Here is a 24,211-nt window from a genome sequence, read left to right on the forward strand (position 1 = left end):
GTTCAAGATAAATATAGCTCCTTAAGCTTTCCACCTCATGTATAGTTCCCAAAGACTCATACCAAAAACATTATGGATTTTGTATTCTTCTATTCATCACACTTTTCAATAAGCATTTTAAATGTGGAAAATACTATAAGGGACAAATCAAGAGAAATGTAATCTTTAATAAATTCATTTTACCCGGAGTCTTCAAAAAAGCTAACTCAGAAGACCTTTGCTCCGAGCCGAGTTCTAATTCCAGAGCAATATCATAAAAGATGGAAAAATGGATCAAATAGATTAGGAATTTCCTACTTAACACATTTTGAAAATTATCTCTAGATCTTAATTACATTACTATAACAAAAAACACATTTTAAAAAATTTTCACCATACCCGAACAGATATATTTTCATTTTTAGTGCTAGTTATATTAAATTGGGCAGCATTTTGAAATGGATTATAGCTCATGTTTTCCTGATAGAATTGATTTCTGTTACTGTTCACATGAACCACTATTTTTCTGTATGTTACTGGCTAATTTCTTAGAAAATCGAATAGTAACAAATAATTTAAAGTAATATGTACGAATATATGCATGCATATAAGCTCCTTAAAAAACTACACACTGAATTATTCAAACATCCCAAATGCGTTCATACTAGTCACACTACATAATGTAATATCTGATACTATTTTGTTACCTTTGATCTGAGAACATATAATACCAGGAATGCCAAAAGAGCCTGCAGGTAAGTATTATTATCGTGGTATTCTTAAGCATAAATACAAATGTAGTTCTGTATTTAAATTGTTAGAAATGTTGAAAATAATCCCCATTAATTTTTATGAAACCCTCGTCACATCTGATCTTATTTGTAATAATATCATGTTTCAATCCATTGCCTATTTTTAGTATAGGGACTTTGGGCTTGTGCTGCCTATGGAAGTAAATCTGCTGATTTCATAAAACAGCAGTAGACTCTTAGTATATAACTAAATAAAACATAAACAGACTTTGCATAATGTTTTCTCGGTTTGTTCAAATCCTGCCATCCCTCAGAGCCCTGCTTATGCTATCACTTCTTCAAATGAAGCCTCCTGTCCGGTGAGCTCAGAGTGATTACCATTTATCTCACAATTGGCCATGTTACAGTTCTGACACTGTCTTCCCTCATTGTGTTTAACTTTTATGGGATCTTATGTCTTCAACCAGATTCTAAGTTCCTTGAGGTCAGAGAAAATGTTTTATTCATCTCTGTTTTTCCTGTCAATATTCTCCCTAGCACTGTGCACAAAGCAGGTTCTTAATAAATGTGTGTTGATGCACTGCTCCATCTCCCAGTGCTGACATGAGGAATGAAGTGTGCTCCAGACTCTAGGCTGCTCTTACAACATCTACCACCTCACTGATGAAGGTGAAGTTTCTACCATTCAGAAAGATGATCAAAATCATCAGCAGAACATGACCTGTCCTTCCAAGTTCAACAGATAAACCCTGATATTTGGTATTCAGGACCAAAATTTACATGAACTAGTAAACAACTACAAAAACATAAAAAGCCAGAAGTATGCTAGACCATAATTATCTACTTTTGCTTTTGAAAAAGCCTCTTCTTCGGGCGCCTGGGTGGCTCAGTTGGTTAAGCGACTGCCTTCGGCTCAGGTCATGATCCTGGAGTCCCAGGATCGAGTCCTGCATCGGGCTCCCTGCTTGGCAGGGAGTCTGCTTCTCCCTCTGACCCTCCCCCCTCTCATGCTCTCTGTCTCTCATTCTCTCTCTCAAATAAATAAATAAAATCTTTAAAAAAAAAAAAAAAGAAAGAAAAAGCCTCTTCTTCTTGTGTTGTCTTCCCCCCCCCCCCCACCCCCAGCTAAGTAATCTCAACTATCATCTAATTTCCACTTTTGGCTTCTAGTTTCTATTTGGGAAGAGGAAAACAATGTATACATGACACGGTGGGGGAGGTAACAAACCTGGATGCTAGACAAGTTATAACGAAGATACAACAGTTCACAATGATGTTATATTCTTGCTAAGCAATGGGCTCTGAGTTCATTTAATCTTTCCACCTATTGCTACTATACTTCTAGATGGCCAAAATGCTTTATGGTGATGTAGGTGTCTCAGTCCTCTTTAAAGAAAGGGCAGATGCACAGAGAAGAGTTACTCATAGCTTTGGCTGGTGTCAAAAGTAGGTAAAAATAAAAAGTGCTGAGCAAGGCAGGGATCATGTAAGAGGAGGCTCTCAATTTTGCCTTGCTGGAGGAAAGTAAATGTATTTCTTTCTAGAATTCTAGTCTCTCACTCCACATATTGGTAAATATTCCAAATATAAATAGCATATGCTAGATTTTAGTATTATACTACAAAAAATGTCAATAAATTTAAATACTAATTATCCAACTTCCCATCCTGGTTTACAATTCAAGTACTATTGGCCTAATTTTAAGCAATTACAATGAAACAAATACTACTTTCCCATTCCTCTAAGAACCACAATGTGAGCACAAAGCTCACAATCCTAAGACTCTTCAGGTTCTATCTCAATCTGGAAATTCACTTATCCTAGGATCTCAGCAGACCATGCCCCCTGCCCATCCATGGCATTTGTTGAAGGAGGGCTTACATTTTGACAGGAACTTGAGTGCCCAATGCAAACACATATTTACGTCCATTAAACTGTGTATATTGTCTCTATATTGGAACATATGTGAATACAAAACAAATTTCAATACGGATCACCAATACAATTGCTTGTAAAGTATGTCTCCTTTTGCTGACTTACTGACCTTGAAACAAAAATGGGATGCAAACACAAAAAACTGTAATAATAGCAATGTAAAATGATAATACTTCCTAATACTAAAGTCATGATTCTCAGTTTAAAATCATTAGTTACTTTCCCTTTATTACTTAATCTTCAAAAAACTTGGGATAAAGCAGGGATAGGGTTTGCTTTTCCTTCTTACTGGGCATAGGGAACCTTAGGTGGCTAAGTGGCATTCCATAGGTCACTTGGTAAATAGCAGCACTGAGAAGAGAACCAGTATTCTAGAAAATGCACAGGAGTACACACTCATCAAACTACAAGATGAGGAACTTGGCCTCTTAAAGGATATCACAAATAAACGGGAGAGGAGAAATATATCAAAGACAAATCCAGAAAAAAAAACAGCCATGAATGACAGAGCGACCTTATAAAAAATAGTATAAAAATGTTTCAAGAATACAAGTAGTAAATATTAAGTCAATAAATTAATTTTACAAAAGTAAAAGAAATACACACACACAAAAAAAAAAAACATTTTAGTCCACTTGGAACAAAGGCTGTACCTCTTTAATTGTGAGATTAAGGTGTTCAAAAACTGACATAAGCTAGTATTAACCTGACCTTTCAGGTCACCTTCATCAGCCTTAAGAAAATGAAAATGAGGTAAAAATAAATTCCTGGCCAGCCTCTTTCATTGATGAAAGCCACAGAGATCTTTACCTCTAAAATCAGCAGAGTTCACTTTCTGACCTTTCTATATCTGTGCTTCAGTGAGGAGACCTGGAGGTCACTTCATCTCTAACTCAAGTCACTTACCACTTGGTCCTACTCTCCCTTCTTCCCCAAATTATTATATAATGCTGCATTTTTCAAATAAAATATTATAACAAGTGAAATATTGATGTGGAGAGGCTTTAGCAGGATGATACACAAGGAAACGGGTAAAGGAAAAAGAAGAAAGAAGATTTCTTAACTTCTCTCATTCAAGTACTGAATTATGTTATGTATTAGTGTCTCTTTTTTTATATCTCCGACTTCATGAAAGCATTCCCTTTCTCCCCATGAAATTAAATGATTTAAGCAGAAGTGAGACTATTCCAAGTAGCTGATCTATGCCTACAATCATGCTGTGTCTGATCATAAGAGGAGGAGACTTATGTGTTTCAGTAAGGGAGGTGATGCTATAACAAACCCCAAATTCAAGTGTTTGCAAGTCAACAAGACTTGGTGGATGGAGCTATGCTTAAGTCAGGAAACTGTTTTGGCAATGAAGGCTGGGCTATTACAGGGAGAAGGGGAAGGCTTGTTCTATCTGGTACATTTGTGACTTTCAAATGTTCTATTACACAGAAGATTATATTCTTAGGAATAGTTTATCATCATTGTGTTAAAAATAATATAGTCATCCATAGAGCCTGAATTTATTGTATAGATGGAAATGATGAGTATGACTTCATTTTTTTTTTAAAGATTTTATTTATTTGACAGAGAGAGACACAGGAGAGAGAGAACACAAGCAGGGGGAGTGGGAGAGGGAGAAACAGGCTCTCTGCGGAGCAGGGAGCCCGATGTGGGACTTGACCCCAGGACCCTGGGACCATGACCTAAGCCGAAGACAGACGCTTAACAACTGAGCCACCCAGGCGCCTAAGTATGACTTCATTTTTGAACTAACAATTATTTTATGCAAATTCTACATTAGACTATGATATTAATAACAGACAAAAGAGAAGGAAAGGAGAGCAGTTATATATGCCTAAATAAGCTTATTATTTTAGGGAGGTAAAAGATTATGCTTTTCTTAACTAAAAATCATTGTCTAAATTACAGATATTTTTCATTACACTTTGTCATCAATGTCCAAACTTAGCTCAGAAGTTAGCTCAAAAGCACTTAGCATTGCCAGACAGCAGTTAAATCTAAAAAACTGTGGTTAGCTTATAAGCTAAATGTATCTGAATATAAAACCTTAACTGATTTTTGTACTTTATTAGACTTTGTAAAAAAAAAAGTCCAAAATGTCACATTAAAAAGTTTTACTTATGAATGCAAATTAAGACATGTAATACAAAGTAATTTCAAGTATATTCTCTGTAAAATATTCACCTAAAAAGATGTATCATATGCACACACATACTAACACACACATACACAAAAACATACATGTAGATCTCAGGTTGTAAATTAGAAGTAAAAAGTGTGAAACTGAATGTTGTGGTATTCTGAAGTGCTTATCTATCATCACTCTGTTAGTCGTAAAGAGATCAGTTGCTTAGAACCATGTGTCTAGTCTCGATATAGGACTACTGATAAAACATTTGAAAAATAGTCCTTATACAGTATTGTTTAATTTTTTACAAGTGGAAATAATAAACTAAAAAATATGCTACCCAAATAGACCAATATGTAAAAAAAAAAAATGATTTGCTTAAGTTAATCCCTAATTTTAATTGTTTATAAAATTAGTTTTCTAATATATGTCCATATCCTACAACTAGGACATACATCACTTCATCTTTGAACACAGTTTGCTTTGAAAGAGCTCAGGATAATTGATTCAATAGGAACATCAGCTATGGCTTGTGGATGATAATGAATGCCTAGGAATATTGCTACATAATAACGGCCTTGAATAATCAGGTGAAACTTTTTTAAATTAGTAAAATGTCGAGTTGTTCTGATCCTGTTTCACTTCCACTGCTATGGCTCAATGGCTCAATATATATACAAAACTGGTCTTCATTTGCTGTGAATCAAAAGCATCATAATATAGAAACATGAGTTGTGAATAAAGCACATTGTTATAAACTGCAGGAAAGAAGAGCAATGAGCTTTTACCTCACAGGGCTGTTGGAAGAATCTGGGTCATGAGCTGCTACAGTGCCAATGATATTCCCAACTTGGGTAGCTTCCGACACCTCCATGGGGTACAAAGGTGAGGAAAACACGGGGGGCTCGTCCACATCTTCCACAATTATCTTCACTGTTGTCGTGTCACTGAATGGCCCCAAGCTCAGAAAGCGAGGGTCGGCATCTTTGTTTGCAGCTTCTATCCGGAGTGTGTAACTTGTTTTGGCTTCAAAATCCAGGTCCTGTAAAGAAAGTTATTAGGGAAATTAAATTACCAATTAAATAGTCAGCTAAGCAGAGCCTTTTCATTTATGAATGTTAATAAGCATAGAAAGGACTTAGCCACGAAAATGCACCATCAGCATTCACAAATAATAAATAATAATGCCAATCAGAATCCTTGCTGCTTTTCTGGCTCATAGACAATGGTAAGTGCTTTGGAGCTAACTTAATCCACTCTGCTGCCGTGCATTGCATGGGCAAAAGCAAGTCTTTAGAATATTATTTGAAAGACAACCGATAAGGCTGAAAACTCTTTCCAACAGGGACATCAATATAATATCCTTCAACCATGTAATTTAACTGCACTATCCAGGGGTGCACATTAAAAAGAAAGAAAAATATAACTTTCCACTGGATTTCTCATTTAAAAGGTCATCTTTATTGATTTCAGGGACTCCATTACAATCCTGAGCTTTTAGGTGCTCCAAAGGCAGCCACACTGCATAGGTGGGATGTTGAGTTTGTGCTGTCTGAAAACACAGCCAATTCTCAATGAAGCACAATTTCTTTCTCCACAATTCCTCAACCAGTATACACTGTGTCTCTGTTTGTATCTGATGGTTGAGAGTTATATTCCAAAATCTCAGTTCTGCAACTTTCCAAGAGGATTAACATGTCAACACTTTACTCAAAAATAGTGACCCAAGTTAAACCATTTGGTAGCTTTAAAAAGTTGTAAGGGCAATTAAATGTTGTCCTAGGAAAGCACCATCTGTGAAAAAAAAAATTATATATACAATATGCTGAAGTTGTTTGTGACAATAAAATGCTTCTCTTTTTCAAGGAGAGAGAAGAGAAAGAGAAATGCTTTCTCTATTTTCAAATACAGAGTCACAGATTTTTATGACTTTTTTTTTTTTTAAAGATTTTTATTTATTTATTTGTCAGAGAGAGACACAGCAAGAGAGGGAACACAAGCAGGGGGAGAGGGAGAAGCAGGCTTCCCGCGGAGCAGAGAGCCCGATGCGGGGCTCGATCCCAGGACCCTGGAACCATTACCTGAGCCGAAGGCAGACGCTTAACGACTGAGCCACCCAGGCACCCCAGATTTTTATGACTTTTGATCTCAATCTCACCACTGAAAAACTGTCCCAAAATATTCCTTACATTCAAGGAGATAAAACAAAAATAATTTTTTAAAAAGTAAAGAAATGGACCGAAATGCTACCAAATATAAAGCATGGTTTACTTAATTGTAATTTTTACCTAATGGTTATGTAACAGAAAAAGAATTAGGGAAAAGGGGCTAAAATGTAATGTTGAGAATGGGAATCCAATTTCATCTCATGTACATGGGCACGTGACTAAAATAAACAAAACAATGTAGTCGTGTAAATAGAAAATAGGATATATAGAGAGAGACACACCGTATGTATGTATGTTATATGTATGTCTATATGACAAACAGTATATATATGTACTGTTTATATAAAACATGTGCACACAGAAATCCATGTACATACAAAATATACAAATATAGATGTGTGTGTATTTGCAGATATATGTTACATAAAAGTCTTCATGGCTCATCTCTGATTAATACTGAGGGAAAAATATATAAATCAATACTCAAAAATAGGTTTACAGTATCTAGATCAGGGAGCACTTACTAAATGTTTACTAGCTTCACATCTGTCTCATCCAATAGATTGTAAGCTCCAGACTGTTTTGTTAATTACTAGCATTCCCAGGGCCTATTATGAATTCAGTACATAGAAGGGGCTCAATAAATTCTTGTTGAATTAGAAAAAAACTAGACCACAGATCTCCAGGACACAGAGCCTTAAAATTGAACTATACTTTTGCCCCAGGGAATTCTGATAGCCAAAAGGAGGGGTGGGAGAAGGAATAGTCAGGTATATTGGTTTTCTTTACCACAAAACACTTCTTAGAATTGCTACAGGAAAATGCACTTTTAATTTTCTGAACTTTCATATGAAAATGCAGGGGCATGTGGTACACAGTGCCCTAAACACCACCTTATTAACAAATTCAGTGATATTCTGATGATGCTACCTTTTTTGTCTATTACCTAAAAATATTTCCAGTGCAATGGTTCTCAACCAAATGTGAGGATCAGAACTATCCAGGGGAGTTTTCTGACACATGTGTGGCCCCTTCAAAGAAGATTTTGATTCAGCAGATCCAGGAAGAAGCCCAACCATATGTATTTTTAAAAGGGGGGGAGGCTCCTGGGGGGCTCAGTCAGTTAAGCATCTGCCTTCAGCTCAGGTCATAATCTCAGGGTCCTGGAATCGAGTCCTGCATTGGGCTCCCCACTCCCCACTCCACGGGAAGCATGTTTCTCCCTCTCTCTCTCCCCTGTTCATGCTCTCTCTCATTCTCTCTCTCTCAAATAAATAAATAAAGTCTTTAAAAAAAGAAGGCTCATTGGGTAATTGTGATGCAAAGCCTCTTGTAAGAAGGCTGACCTCTGCATTAACACTGTGTTGTACCCACACATGTAATCTAGTATTTAACTTGGGTATTGCTAAGGATTAAAAAAAATTCCTTACCTAAATGCATTTACTTACTCCAAACATACTCACAAATAGCTTGGATATTAACCTGTGTATTTTGTTCTTATATTACTTATAAAACTGACAAATAATGAGAGAAATCTTATTTTTATATAGTATGTGTCTCTGTATGACAGAAGGTGTCTTAAAAATCCTGTTTACCATCTCCTTTTAAATCAATTCAAAACCACAACCACTTTTAAGATATTCATTCAGCTCTATCAAAAGGGATAACAAGTATTTCTGTATTCAAGTAAAAGTTTGACTGGCATATGAAAGAAAAATTTAAAATTTACTGCACAAATGAATGCGATTATTTTATAGCAACTTTTTTAATGTGTCTAAAAGGCAACAACATGAGGTATAGACATCTGGATGCCACTGAGTCATAATGAAACACAGTATCATGCGTGATGATTGGTTGCCTAAGAGCTATTATGAAAATAGAGCAATAAAAGAATTCGTATGAAAGGCTATGAATCAAGATTACAGACAAAAGAAATTGCTACACAAAATGATTTCCAGAGCAAATCAGAATCAACCAGACATCTACTTTTCAAAGAGGGGTGTGGTGTGATAGATAGGGTTGTTAAACACATTGAAGAGAAAGCTTTTGCAATAAAATTTTAATTCCTATTTCTCTCTTATTGACTTCTATCTAAGCAATACGTTCCAGAACCATTAGATTTAATGAACAAGGTTTTACTTGGAAAAAAAAAAAAAAAAGTTTAACAACTGAGGAAACACAGAGTAAAAGGAAGGAGATAAAGGTAATGTCTAAATAGATTCTATCCAATATTGGAACTACATATCACTGGGGACTATATATAAGTGGAAATTAAACCAAATCATTCTTCACACTGTGGCCCACAATAGCAAGCAATAAAGGGTGAATAAGAACCCGGATTCAAATGGGAGTCATGCAGACCCAAGCCATTGACCCCACAGAGCCTTTCTGGGACCTGTAGAAGCTGTGCTTTCATCTGTCAAGTGACATGTATATCAGAGACACTGAGAGAAGAAGCTTGTTTGGTATATTATTTCCTAGACTATAAAATAGATCTGTTTACATTTTTGCCATCAGAGATGATGAACTGCAGGATTAAAAAAAAAAAAAAAAAAACTACAGAGAACAAACTGATGGTTAGCAGAGGGGAGGTGGGTGGGGATGGGTGAAATAGGTGAAGGGGATGAGCCCTGAGTAATGCACAGAATTGTTGAATCACTACTGTGCACCTGAAACTAATATAACACTATGTTAACTATACTGGAATTAGAATAACACAATTAAAAAAATAAGCAGTATAATGAAGGCAGGGGTGAACAACCTTTTCCTGTAAGGAAATAATACTAAATAATTAGGCTTTGCAGGTTGTACATTCTCTGCCACCTATAAATGAATTAGTGTGGCCGTGTGCCAATAATGCTTCATTTACAGGCAATGAAACATAAATTCTATAGAACTTTCACATATCACACATTCGTCTTCCTTCCATTTTTCTCAATCATTTAAAAATATAAAACCATCCGTAGTCCTTGAGCTATACAAAAACAGGCAGTTATTTGTCAACCCCGATCTAAGGAGCCCAAGATAATAAGCTTCTTTTTCCAGACTAGATGCTCACCCTTCTCCCTCCCATCCCTTTTACCACAATTGAAATGAACTATTCACTATAAGCAGCACACTTTGTGTCTTCCAGTTCATATCACCTGCTGGTCCTCCTTTCACATAATTTTGTCTTCCATTTGTCTTATTGAAATCTCATGGAGACCCACTATCACCTTCTTTATTAACGTTCCCATAATCCCCTTACCTAATGAATAGTAAAACTTCTTTATATGGAAAGTTAACCATAAACAGGAAGTTTTATACACATCTTTAACGTGCATTTAAAAAAGATGCAGGGCTGGTATTATTAATCGATGTGAAATCCAAACAGCAGAGAGTTCCAGTGAAAGTCCAAAGTTACATGTGTAGAGGGGAAAGACACACTATGTGAAGTCAAGGCCATGTCCACCCACCACCCATTTCCTTCCTGCTATAGAAAGCAGGATCCAAGAGTAACTAGGGTCTCTTATTATATGGCATTATCACATTTAGGCACCTGCCCACCTGACCAACCTTATAGGTTTGCTGTAGAGTATTCCTAAATTTAAAACACTTAGAACATCAACTGACACTGAGTAACTGCTGTATAAATATTCACTTTGTTACTATTATATTATTCTTAGTGCCATTACTTCCTGCTAGATTATAAGCAAATTAAATGAAAGTTAAAATCATGTCTTCCTCTTCTATGTTTCGCCCGTGACACTTAGGCGTACGTCTTCAGTAAAGTCAGTTTATAATATGATGGCTTGAATTAAAAAAAGCAAAAAAAAAACAAAAACAAAAAACAAAACCTATCATTAATAGCGGGGTCTGAATAGTTCCCCTGCCATTTTTAGCCTTTTCAAAAGTAAAACCTAAGTTAAAACATAATCTTGAGTCCATTTAATAAAATCACTGCACTGCATTTTTCTTTCTCCATATAGCTTGGCTTCTGGTCTACAGCCAAATGTGCTCTCATTAAGCTCAATGGCCTCCTTTTAGATCTTGCACTTTTGGGCAATGCTGGTGTTGAGGTTTAGGAATTGATCCAAGTTAAACTCTTCTTTTGGAAATTGTTCATTCTGCTCTTCTTAACGTGGCATGGTACCAAGAGGGCTGATGAGAGAGAGAGAGAGAGAGTGTGCGCACATACACACATGTGCCTGTCTATATATTTAGTGTCTATGTTAAATGTTGATTTTGTACAAAAGCACTAAGACTGTTTGTCATTTTTAAAAACACTTCTTTTTCTAGAGATTCCAGCTGTCTTTTGGATCAAAGCATATTCTGTTGCTTTCAATATCTTCCCTCCTTGTTGATCAAACCAATATAAATCTTTTTTCCCCTAAGTAAATGGGCTTAAATGAGGCCATACCTATGGAAAAATAACCCTCAATCACAATTTTCCCTTCACAATTATTTTACTCTAAATAAATCTACTGTCCAGATCCTTAAAACTGACCTATAACCTTGAAAAAGGTCTCTCCGCAAGAATAATTTTGTACAAATACAATGATAAGAGTTCTAAAGTGACTCCCAGAAGTACTTTTCAAAAGCAAAAAATACCTTTATTATGGACAACTACTCTGCTGCCTTTGTTTTCTCCCTTCCCTGGGTTGTGCGGGAGAGTCTTAGTGTTTTCCCCCCTTGCCTGAATTTAGACAGGCTTCTTCCTGCTCTTGGCCCCTGACCTCCCCTTTCTTAGAGCAGTTAGTTTAGAAAACAGGTATTGTAAGTCCATTCTTTGCCCCTTTGAGATGGAAATTTTTTTAAAAGTTTCTTGACATTTTTACAGCCCAGGAATGTCTTCCTCAAGAAAAAGAGGGCACGTACTGCATGGAGCACTGGGTGTTATACGCAAACAATGAATCATGGAACACTACATCAAAAACTAATGATGTATGGTGATTAACATAATAGAATTAAAAAAAACAAAAAACAAAAAACAAAAAACAGGGAGTCATTTCTTTGAAATGTCATCATCAAGGAAGATAGAGCCTCTAGTTGCTAGCTGCTGGGAGGGTAGGAGCCAACCTTCAGCCTGAGCCTTGCTCCAAGTTGTAAAACTACCTCCTGTCATGAAGATACAAGAAAATTTACTTTTCCTTTAGGTAAAGCCGATCAGCACATACAGATGCCCTATTATCCCCCCTATCCATCCACACTCTAGCTCTTAACTCGCCAGCCCTCTGTCTCACCTGACTTGAGTTTAGACTGAATTCTGGCCTCCTTCTCCTATTGCGATATCCTTGAAGTCTGTCTTATCCTGTTTAAATCTGTCCAGTGCAATTTTTGTTGACAGTTGCAAGTGATTTTACCATCTTCTGAAGCTTTTATTTGTCTTGAAAACTTTTGTGAATCATGAAACCTATATCCAGATTTGGGCAATAAGCTATTTTTATAGAGAATAAGAGAAGGGAAAGATATGTTCCAAACTGTAACATATATAAGATTCTATATTTGGATGCACCATGTTGACGCATTAAAAAAAAAATCTAGGGACAAACAAATCATCTAAAAAAGCAAAATAAGTATAAGCAAATTTGGAACAAGCAAAAAAAGATTACTGGGTACCTCCATGTCCAGTTTATATTTCTATGAGAGTCATTATTTTAACTTTTCAAAAAATTATACTTTAATGCAACTCTTTATCAGGGACTTGATACAAATACTCATATTTTGCAAACAGACTATTATCACTACACAGAAAGTATCTGGTGTTCTATAGGTAAATTAGGACCTTAACGAAGATATCAATAAATGCAGAAATGTTTAAGTCTGAAACATTATGTCAACATATTAAGAATAAAGTCAGGATACAAATATCAGGAATAATTATTTCCATTATCTAGCCACACAAGTGTCCTCTGGCTTCCATGAGTACTTAAATTAACATCTCTTAACCTAGATACTAGAAAAAAAGCAATGAAGCAGATATAACACATCTCCATTTTCTAACTTAAAAAAATCGAAGACCATCAACTAAATGCATATATGTTTCAGATTTTTAGTTGAACTTATCTAAAAGAGGTAGAACCATAAACTGCTAAATGTATTCCCTATTAAAAATGCACATTTATATAGTCCTTCCCATGTGCATTCTACAAGTTTTACAATATTAATTAACTGCTCACACTCATTGGTTCTCACAAGATAATACTGTAAGATAAGATAGCTCTTTTTTTTTTTTTTTAAAGATTTTATTTATTTATTTGACAGAGAGAGACACAGCGAGAGAGGGAATACAAGCAGGGGGAGTGGGAGAGGGAGAAGCAGGCTTCCTGCTGAGCAGGGAGCCCCATGTGGGGCTCGATCCCAGGACCTGGAATCGTGACCTGAGCCGAAGGCAGACGCTTAACGACTGAGCCACCCAGGCGCTCCGATAAGATAGCTCTTAACCGATCTTTCTGACAAATCTGGAAACTGAGCCAAGCACAGACTGAGTTCCTTGCTCATAATCACACAGGGTGGCCCCAGTGTCTTTGTTCCCACAGAGTAAGAAAAAAGATCAGAATGAATTGGAAGTATGAATCTGACAATCTAAAACAAAAAGAGTAGTAGTGAATCTCAAGATGATGACAAAGGAAGAAGGTGGGATAAACCATATAAAACTGATGTAGGAAATAAGCAGTCCATACTGCAGTGGTGAGAGAGAAATTGAGGGCTGTTATCACCAAAATGTCCACTGCCATCACATATTATTTCAACTTGAGCACAGAATGACTAAATCGGGAATTACCCAGATTCTTATCCATACCTAGTTAATTAATGTCTGGCTTTCTCTTTTATGTTCTGTTGTCAGGATTAGCTATTCCACTCACAGAAATGTTCGACTATGACCTCTGTGTTAATTTCCTACTCTTGCAGTAGCAAAACACCACAAATGTAGTGGCTTAAAAAAACATCCATTTATTGTTTTACCATTTTGGAGTTCAGAGGTCTAAATCAAGGTGTTGACAGGACTGTGTTCCTTCTTAAGGCTTCAGGGAAGAATCATTCCAGCTTCTAGGAGCCACATGTATTTTTGGCTCACAGCCCCTTCTTCCATCTTCCTCTGGTTCTGTTACCGCATCTCTTCTCTTGTGACTGAATCTTCCTGCATCCCTCATATAAGGACCTTGTGATTACACTGAGCCCAGTGAGATAATCCATGATAATCTCCCCATCTCAAGCTCCTTAACTTAATCACATCTGCAAAATTCCTTTTGTCATGTAAGGTAAACTACTCACAGATTCCAGAGATTAGGACATGGATATCTTTGGGATGGGGGAAGGAGGGCACACTCTTCTGTGTACCACAACCTCCTACTGTGAATTCAGTAGGTTTTTTAATTATTATTTCATAAGCAGAAAATAGAAAACAAGGCTTGCAAATGACTATATTCCTGCCCAGCATCTAAAACGTGGTTCACACAACAGCTCAGGCAGAGGTCCCTATTTCCCAGCATGCACCATGACTAGACCCAGTGACTTCGTGTGGAAGGGTCTCACACATTTTCTGGCAGGCTGAATCCAGATTATGACCCAAAGCCAGTTTAGCTTATATTTTTCTTGGGAGCTTTTATCAAACAGCAGCAAACATTAATTTATTTTGATCCGCACAATTATTTTGTGAGTAACGCTGAAACGGGAGAAAAGACTATAGCATAAGTCAGCTGACCTGAGATTCTGTTCTTACTTTTGCCATTTCATATACGTGTAAACTGAAGACTTTTTAGTTTCTTCGGAGCACAGCTGGGACTCAAAATCTTTTTTTCTACTTTCCCAGCATCCACAGTATTGTACAGCTCCTCTCTTTTCATGTGTTTTTTTCACTCACTTCTCAAATCTGGCCTGGCCTCTCTCGCTTTGATGAATGTAATGTGGCAGCAGAGATTGATATCGGCTTCAAGAGATCCTGTAGCTTCTGTTCTTGCCATTCATGGAACAAACCCAAGCTAGCAACTGGATGCTCTGAGACACATTTCTAGCCCCCCTTGGCTCAGCAGATGGACAGCCACCTCCCTAGAGGCACAGCCACCAAGATGACCATGTGTGAGCCTACCTAAGGCCAGCAGAAAAATCAGCCGGCTGAACCCCCACCAAATTGCTCACCCACAAAGTCATGATGTAAAGAAATAATGTTGTTTAAAGTGGTTCATTGCGGGGGTGATTTGTTAAGTAGCAATGAATAGTTGACACAGCTGTGGAGAGAAATAGAATAAAAGTCGGTGGCTTCGGGTTTTGATATGTGATGACAGCATATCCAGTGAAAATGAACCAAAATAGCCTTGAAATGCCCAGATGAAATAGTGAGAGAGAGGTCATATCTAGACATGTGAATTTCTTTGAATTCCAGGCCCTTGACTCTTCTAATCATTTCCTTATTGGTTTATATCCTGTCTTCATTATCTAAAATAGATTCCAGGAACCATCAGTTCCCCCCTCTACTGATAATATATGCAATTCCTTTTCTTTTATTTATCCGAATATATTTAAATTTTAAGTTTGCTTTGTTGATCAGTTATTTATAAACTCTCTTAAAATACCTCAGTCCTAAAAGGATAAAACAATTTCCCTTCTCTGAATCTTTCCCTGCCCTGCTAACTTAAATTTTTAGTTTCACCAAGTAATGTCTAAAGCATTCTTCCCCTCACTTTTTTATGTTTTTTAAGTAATCTCTGTGCCCAATGTGGGGCTTTAACTCATGACCATGAGATCAAGAATTGCATGCCCACCGACTGAGCCAGCCAGGCACCCCTTTCCCTTACTTTATATACATGCTTTAGTGATATTCTCGAGTGTCCCTTTAAATTTAATTATCATGCATATGATTATGCTTCCCAGGACCAAGTTTGTACTCGAGACCTCTGCCTGGAGCTGCTAATCCTTATTCATGACCTCCTAGATGTTATTACCCAGATATGACAGGCACCTCACATGTATTCCAAACCATATTAATCATCAGCACACTCCCATTCTAAAGGAATGACACAATTATTCATCCAGTTATTCATACTAGAAAGATTCAGTTTTGTCCTTAAATTCTCTCTCCAACTTTCTTATACAATCACTAAATCTTATCTCTTTCTTAAATATGTCTTTCTTGGAAGCCTACCCATTGAAACTAATTTAGGAAACAACACACAATGGAAAAAAAAGACAGAAGGAAAAAACTGTACATTATCTGTGACTTGTACTAAGCAAAAAAAAAAAAAAAAAAAGTGATGGGCTCACTGGAAAATGTCTTTGACATACACATATTCCGAGAACACTGCTCTGATAACTGTCAACATCAAAGCAAACAGAAAATACTCATAAGCGAACATGGCCTTTGCCTCTTTGATCAAGACTGTCCTGTGTTGACATTTACATTACTATCAACTTCCTTCAAAGAGTGTCAATTTCTTATTTCCTTTTTAAGCCCCTAAATGTATCTCTAATCTTGGATTCAAACACTGCTAAATTTATACCTTAATAAGCAGATAGCCTATATATATGCATACATGAGCATAATGATTAAAATGATATAAGGATCTACTTAAATATACACAGGAACAATGGGTTGAATAAATTGGAAAATATAGTCTGAAATTCAGAAGTTAAATAAATTTGAGTTACTGTATTAATCTTATCACAGTCAGCCTTTAAAATTAAAATAACCCAAAATGTATGCCTTTTCCCAGTCCAATGAGAGAAATATCTTTGTTCTATTTTGAGAAATCTGCCTCTACAGCACCAGGATTAATTGAATTAAATCTTTTGAAAGAAAAATGTAATAAGAAGAAAAATAAATTGGAAATGTTTTCGGTTTGACACACCTCCACCACACATCAGCAGCATTTTGTGAAATGCTGAAATACATACTTGACTCTGGGAATTAGCTCCTCATTATTGCAAGTAGTAGACAAAGGACACATTTCAATAACAAAATAGTAAACCCCAGAGCTTAGAAATCCTTGTGGCAGAGTTGAAGGCTGAAGGGAAACTGTGTATTCTAACTCTTTCTCCCTCACAGTGAAAGGATGTGGGCCACCTTAGAAATGCTTCTACAGTGATGCTCTATTATTTGATGGCTTCGGCTTCATTCAGAATTTTTAAAGGTATGAATATAAGGAGATTATGAAGATAGCATAGAATCGGCCAGGAAAAGCTAAAATACGCTGTTTGACAGTGACAGCATGAGCCTCCAAACACCATCCATATGCCAGAGATGCATGCGTACTTACCTTCACAGGAAATGCATCTTGAAAATGCTCATTTTTTACTGTACTGTAACTCTAGAGTAATGTATTTTATAAAAGCAGAATCCCATATTTAATCCCTACTGAGGTCTTATATTGAAAACTGAAGTACATTAGACGAAAGATTCTCATATCTCAAAGGAAAAATAGGAAACTAAAGTTCCCGCATTGTAAATTATGATGTGAAAATGTAAGCAGAAAAAATTCTAGGTGGAAAGAAAGACAGTTTCACTCACATGGGATAATACTCAGGTTTACACTTTGTGAATTTGGAAGCCCTGTGTAATTGGTTGTAGAAGTTATTAAATCATTCATAAATGGCCAAAGCAGGAGCTTTAACTGTGAAACACTGTATTGTCGTCTTAATTTGAAACAGTATTTAAACTATATAATCATGTTTATAATTCTGTGATAATACCTATAAAAACCTTTAGCTTGGGGATTCTGCCTATTTGGTCATATTTATAAACATTTTCTATATAAGACATTGGAACAAAAATAACATAAGTGAAGGTTATCTTTCACAATTCTGTACTTATTTTTCTTTTTCTAACATATTTAAAAAAGACTGGTTTCTTGCTCTCTCTCTGCTCTGAAGTTCACTCTATGTAAAGTATAACATATGTAAATGTTTCAAAATATAATAACAGTTTGCTCAAACTGGAATAAATCTCATTATAACCATGACAGTGCATTGTTTATGACAAAGAAATGAACTGAAGTTTTATTATACTATAGAGTAGAGAGAAAATAAGTTCACATGATTATCAAGCATGGTCCACAGGTACAAAATACCCTACTTCCAAGAGAAATGGCGATATAAATAAACGGTGAAACTGTTATCCACACGTAAAATAATATTTAGAGACATTCACAATCATCAGAATACATTATGTCAACATCCTAGCAGTGCCTGGTTGTAAATGTTTTCCTATAGTTAGGAGAGACTAGAAAACCCATCAAAAAATGGGTCATTTTTTGGGACTGCCCATAGCATTCTACTGTATATCTAAATGAAAATTTTCAAATATTCTAAGAACAATGGAAGAATGCTTCATTTGTTTTCCTTCAGAATTTCTTGGTTCTAGTAAGAATGTCCTTGTGACTCAGATCAGAATTCCATTCTGGATTTCATAGATGATTCCACTATTCTATACAGAAAGAATACCAAATTTATGGGACCCATATATGCTTTTGCTGACTCCACTCACTGTAAGGAGCCTCTGGAAGCATTTTACCTGGAATGAAATACAGAACCTCATTTCACTGAAATTGTGACAAATAAAACTGAAAATCAAAATCCTGTCCTTGAGGACCATATGCAATTGTTAGTTCTGACAGAAGGAATCAGAAAATCTTAAGGATAGACCTTCTTCATTCTGAAAAACAACAACAAAACACTCTAAAGAGACTATTTTTTTTAAATGTTAAGCAAAAACACTCTTCTGAAGTAGAACTCAGGATCCTGTTGGCTTCATGATGGAAAAACACTTGGATGTGGGGTTAAAGACTGCCCTTATGAGGCTAGTGGACTACACTGCTTTAAGATGGAGGGTTTTCATGAGAGACTATGGACTCTGAGAAACAAACTGAGGGTTCTAGAGGGGAGGGGGGTTAGCCCAGTGATGGGTATTAAAGAGGGCACATACTGAATGGAGCACTGGGTGTTATATGCAAACAATGAATCATGGAACACTACATCAAAAACTAATGATGTAATGTATGGTGATTAACATAAAAAAAAAAAAAAAGAAAAAAAAAAGATGGAGGGTTTTAGGGGTAGTGGGCCAAGTATGGATATTCTATTTTTCATGAGTAGAAGCCACTTGCCTTGGATTGAAGATGAAAGTTTGTAACAACAGTTCTTATGAACTACAGCGAATCTACTCATTTTTAACTTACTTTTGTAGCTATCATTATTGAAAACTCTTGTTAATTCTAACAATCCTTCAGTAAATTCTTTTGGAATTTCTAAGCATATAACCTCATTAATGATTATTTTACTGCTTCATTTCAATTTGTTGTATCCCTCTCTCTTATTCCCTTAGTATAAGGTAGATTGCTTTCAATCTAGTTGGGCTAATAAAGTATTTTTGAATTTTGAACAGCAATTTAAAGAAAGGATGGATTTGAGAAGCTAGAAATAGGTTGTAAACTCAGGAGCTATTAAAATAGTTTTGGAGTGAGCAATGATAACCAACCTTAGGATAATGCTAAAGAGAACAGAAAAAAACATATAGCCAAGAGCTATTATGGATCAAGGAGGAACAAGAAGCTAGAAATGACTTCAAAGCTTTAAACTTAAAAAAAAAAAAAAGTGTGTGATTTGACTGTGACCAGAATTAACAATTCCCTAAAACTTTAAAAAATAATATTAAGAAATTGAAGATAAATGTTATTACTGAACTAAATATATCAAATATATGTATTTGTGTATATGTTTCTTCAATGCTTTATGCTATGTGAAATGTATGGGTTCAGTAAAAATAATTTCAATATATATTTAAATTCTAGAATATGAACAGATTGATTTCAGATGAATCTTTGAAATCTTTGAGCAGCATTGTACCTTATTGCATTCCTTTTATTTTAGACAACAAAACATTTTGCCAACAGTTGGCCTATCCTAGTTATTAAAACTTTTTTACACAGATTGTCACCAGCTAAGCTAAAATAGCAGCTGTCCACTGGAAATAATTGCAGAAATGTTTTGCCCATTGGCCTGAAATCAAACCTATGTTTTCCTGTTAACAACTAAAATATAACTTTCTTTATTGACATGTGTTAATTATTGAGGAGTGTTAATTACAGAGTTATACACCTGGATTGTCAGACTGACATAAGATACCATTATTTAGAGGATGGGGATTATCACATATTTTAATTTTTAGCATTTCAAATAGTTGAGAAAGTAAGACTATATTCCACAATAATTTTTTTTAACTTTTGTCTAAGATCATGTCTATACAAAGCAGAAGGAATAAATAGCTCATTTCCCCCCATATCTAATCAGTGTTGGGAGCTAATTTAAATATACCATGACAGAGTCTTTAGTTCGGATTATAGGGATTTTCTACCTCCTTTGCACTTATATTTAGGGGATTATGATAAGCTTCACAACTTTCCATGCTCTGTATGAATTCTTCAAACACTTCAATTAGTATAAACTGTAAAAAGGAATAATTGATAATGTAGCAAGTCTTCAACATTTTGGTTTCTATTTCTAACTTCGCACTGCTTTCACATATATGGACTGTCTGTCTAGTTTGCTAATAAAGACTTTTAGTTGATTTTAGGGGTTTCATGCCTGGAATAGTCAACAAAGAAACATACTCCTCTCTCCACATAGGTCATTTAAAACAGTACATTTGCCAATGTGCCTACTGTCAGTCATAACACAGCAGATAAGGGCTGTGGGATTGCTCAGAAGAGACCCGTTGAGGCATGTTTACAAATGTCCTTGAGGATTCTTTATGATTCTGACACCTAAAAATAAACGCAGAGCTTTTCTTCCTAAAGTTAAAATAATAACAGTTCCACATGGTCATTTACTTTGTCTAATACATTCTTCCATCAAAGCAAACATGGCTTCTTAGTATGGGCAGTAGTGTTACCTTCACAGAAAATAAAAATAAAGGAAATGTTACCTTCTGTATAGTGATGATTCCTTCCTGTGTGTCTTTGTCAACAGAAATCTTGAAAATTCCCAATCCGTCACCATCCACAATTTTGTATTCCATTTCAGCATTAGCTCCTATATCTGCATCAGCTGCTTTGATCCTGGCCACCACGGAGGCCACTGGCAATGACTCTGGGACGTTATACTGGTAAGACCCTGTGAAATTCACATCAAGAAGTGAACAAACTACATGGAAGCTAACCAATAAATACTTAACTATCTGGCTGCTTTGCATCATCTTTGCTTAGTTTGTTTTTATATTTTACTAAAAAAGATGTTAAGGCAATATGAGATAAATGACAAGTTTCATATAGACTCAAGAAATTTCTTGGTGATAATCTAAAATAATTTATACATCACAGCAGAAACAGCCTGAGGAAGGCATGATAAGAGTCTCCATTCCTGTATTTCTAGTGGTGAGAAATAAGCAATTTTTAATAATAAAATAAATTTAAAATAATTATACATAAGATCAATATGTAACCATTGAATCTAAATAATTAAAATATAATAATATAAATATTAAAAAATAAAAACAGCATAGCTTAGGTTTCAAGTGGGCAAATACAAGCCTAAGTAATTCTGATTACTTATTGTTAGGATGTACATAACAGTGTCTTTTACTAAGAAAGTTTCAGACAACTGGACAAGGACATTGATGAAAAGACCACATTAGCCTTGTTTTAGCTCATAAATTTATCAGGAATGAGAGTTATCTCTGTGGGTTGTATGATTTGGGACACAAAGGCACAAGAGCAGAGGTGATATTATTTGAACAGAAGGAAAGAAAAGTAAAATAGAAAGAGAAGCTTTTTAACTTTCTTTTGTAAAAATTCCTCTTCACCATCCTGCAAGTCAAGAAAAAAACCAAAAAAACAAACAAAAAAACCACAGTTTGGAAAGCAGATGACCATGAATCATCCCTTCGAAACTAGAAAACTCCTCAGAACCATTTTTCTCTAATCATCTGTTTTTTCCTGTTTCCTCTACCTATTCCATTCCCTTCAGGTTGTTAAATGTGGTGTACTTTCACTTTCTTATGAAGAGAAAAGATTCTCTTCGAAGGAACTGAAGGGACCCCATTTTCAGCTCAGAATTACTATTGTTAGCAATTTTCTACATTTTGTGAACAGTCACTGATTAAAAAAAAAAATAATGACAAGATATGCTGATGACTTTTGAGTGACCCCTTTTACAGATCCAGAAGCATCCTTAGTAAAATCCAGAAATTTTAAGGATAGAATATTAACTACATATGGTAGAGAGAATCCCAGCAAAAATGAAAAACCTAATGACATACCCTTGGCTTCCCTCACTTTAATAAGTAGGAGAGTATCTAATATACGCTAGAAAACCTGTATCGTATCTTATCAAATCATGACAACTGAAATAATGAAAATTCTAAGTATCAATTCTTACCACTCTAGGCTAAAAAAAATAGTTAATTTTATTATGAGCCCAATATAATTACATTATTGTTTTGCTTATTCTACAACCTTCCTCTCCTCTCCCATTATAAGCTATCAAGGGCACGGTAAGGATGAGTTCATTTTTTATGAATGCTAAACTTAGAGTAAACTTTATTTTGTTAGGAAGTATTAAAATGTCTGTTGTATAACAATATCATATAATAATATTACATATTAAAATATGTAAAATAAAAATGAAACATCCAAAGACAGAGTATTTGCAGGAAAACACAGTGACTTTCATGTTTGCAGAGAAAGCTTCTTTGACATTGTTTGCTTCTAAGATCTGTTTTTGTAAGGGAGCTTCATTACTCATGTCTATCAAACAAACATTTTAGAGACATCAGAGTCTATACAATTTCCTTATTTTCCTGAGAATTGTAAAGAAATACCACATACACTTACAAAAGAAAAAAGAAAAACTAAAAGACAGTGAGATGAAATGCTTTTCTATAATCAAGACATTTCTACCTAGAATTCACTCCCTCCCCCTTTTCTTGGCTAAGTCAAAAGCCACTTTGGTCATAGAAACTAAATTGAGGGCATGTGGTTTTCTGGTTCTTTGAATTGACTTCTTTAGAAACACTGAATGTTTGCACAAGAAAGAGATGATAGAACTGCTAAAGGAATGTTTAATGTGCATGAAGTGGTAAAAAAAAAAAAAAAGTGTGGAGTAAAAAATGAAAAACTTTAGTGCTCTTCTATTTTTATCTTCAAAAATGAATCAATACTTTCGGTGTATAGAATGCATGAAATGTATCTGAAAGTTACAATTGGCAACAACCTTGTAATGTACAGAATGTGTACAAAGAATATCTTAGAATGAAAAGATGAATATATAAATAAACATAATAACTGGTATTAAAAATGTGAACCAAAGAAAAACCATATTATATTGAAGACAGAAGTAATAAAGATATGATTGCCTCTTTTCATTTTCAATACCCTTATTATTCCACATTTCTGAATTAAAACCATGCCCCTGATAAAACAAAATTGTGGGAGAATGTAGTAAGATAATCACTTGCTAGAGAAGCATTTGGAAAAATTCCTTTTAAAAGACATTTTTATAGACTGGCAAGGAAAGTTAGGGCACTTGCAGCATTTAACAAAATAGCTTACTTCGAGGAAAGCGAGGTGGGTTATCGTTGACATCAGTTAGGGTCACGGTGACTGATGTAGTTCCTGAGAGTCCTCCATTTTGACCAACCATATCCTTTGCCTGAATAACAAGCAAATACTGGTCTTTAGCCTCTCTATCCATGTTTGGAAGGGCGGTCTTGATGACTCCTGTAAAATTTCAAATCCCAGTAAAACGCATCATGAATCATTGCATTTATACTAGTGAAGAACACTGATATAGGTAGCAAGTCATTCCTGAGTTGTTGCCTTTTGTTGTTTTATTTTAAATAATCTTACTGCCTATTAAAGACCAAAGGGACATAATAGTTATATACAATATTACAAAACACAGAGAGTGCTGTAACATGGAAAAGCAGAGCTTCTCAATATTGGATAGAGAGGATTATCTTTCAGTTTTATGAAAATATGGTTCGGAAATACCAACTTATAAATAAATAACATGAATGTGAACTCCTCATCTAAAGTAATGGGCAGTAACCTGTGCAGGTACATGACAATGAAACTTTCCTTTTCTTCTCTTTCATCCTCTCTAACCACGTAATTCCCAGGTGATGTGAAATCAGTATAACCTTTCAGTTATGGTTCCTATTACCTCTCTTTGAGCAAAATGGCTGAAATAGTCTAAAAATTAAAAAATGAGAGTGATTTATGTTTAGTAAGAAAAACACCATTTCAAACTATGGCTATGGTTGTGGATTG

At 35.4% G+C, this 24,211-nt stretch overlaps 1 protein-coding gene across 3 annotated transcripts in view; it reads right to left on the bottom strand.

Moving 5' to 3' along the window:
- CDH7 (cadherin 7) overlaps positions 1-24,211 on the bottom strand; it is a 127,816-nt gene that overhangs the window by 38,954 nt on the left and 64,651 nt on the right. For all 3 annotated transcript variants that reach the window (XR_013443269.1, XM_036120071.2, XM_036120070.2), the window contains exons 5-7: positions 23,492-23,659; positions 20,869-21,056; positions 5,595-5,848 (exon numbers count right to left, since the gene is read on the bottom strand). Coding sequence is in view for 2 of the 3 variants with exons in the window: in XM_036120071.2 (XP_035975964.2) it covers positions 5,595-5,848; positions 20,869-21,056; positions 23,492-23,659 (610 nt within the window). In the remaining variant the exon portion in view is untranslated. The remainder of the gene's footprint in view (positions 1-5,594; positions 5,849-20,868; positions 21,057-23,491; positions 23,660-24,211) is intronic.

The sequence above is a fragment of the Halichoerus grypus genome, chromosome 13 (genome assembly GCF_964656455.1).
Source record: "Halichoerus grypus chromosome 13, mHalGry1.hap1.1, whole genome shotgun sequence".
NCBI classification, from domain to species: Eukaryota; Metazoa; Chordata; class Mammalia; order Carnivora; family Phocidae; genus Halichoerus; species Halichoerus grypus.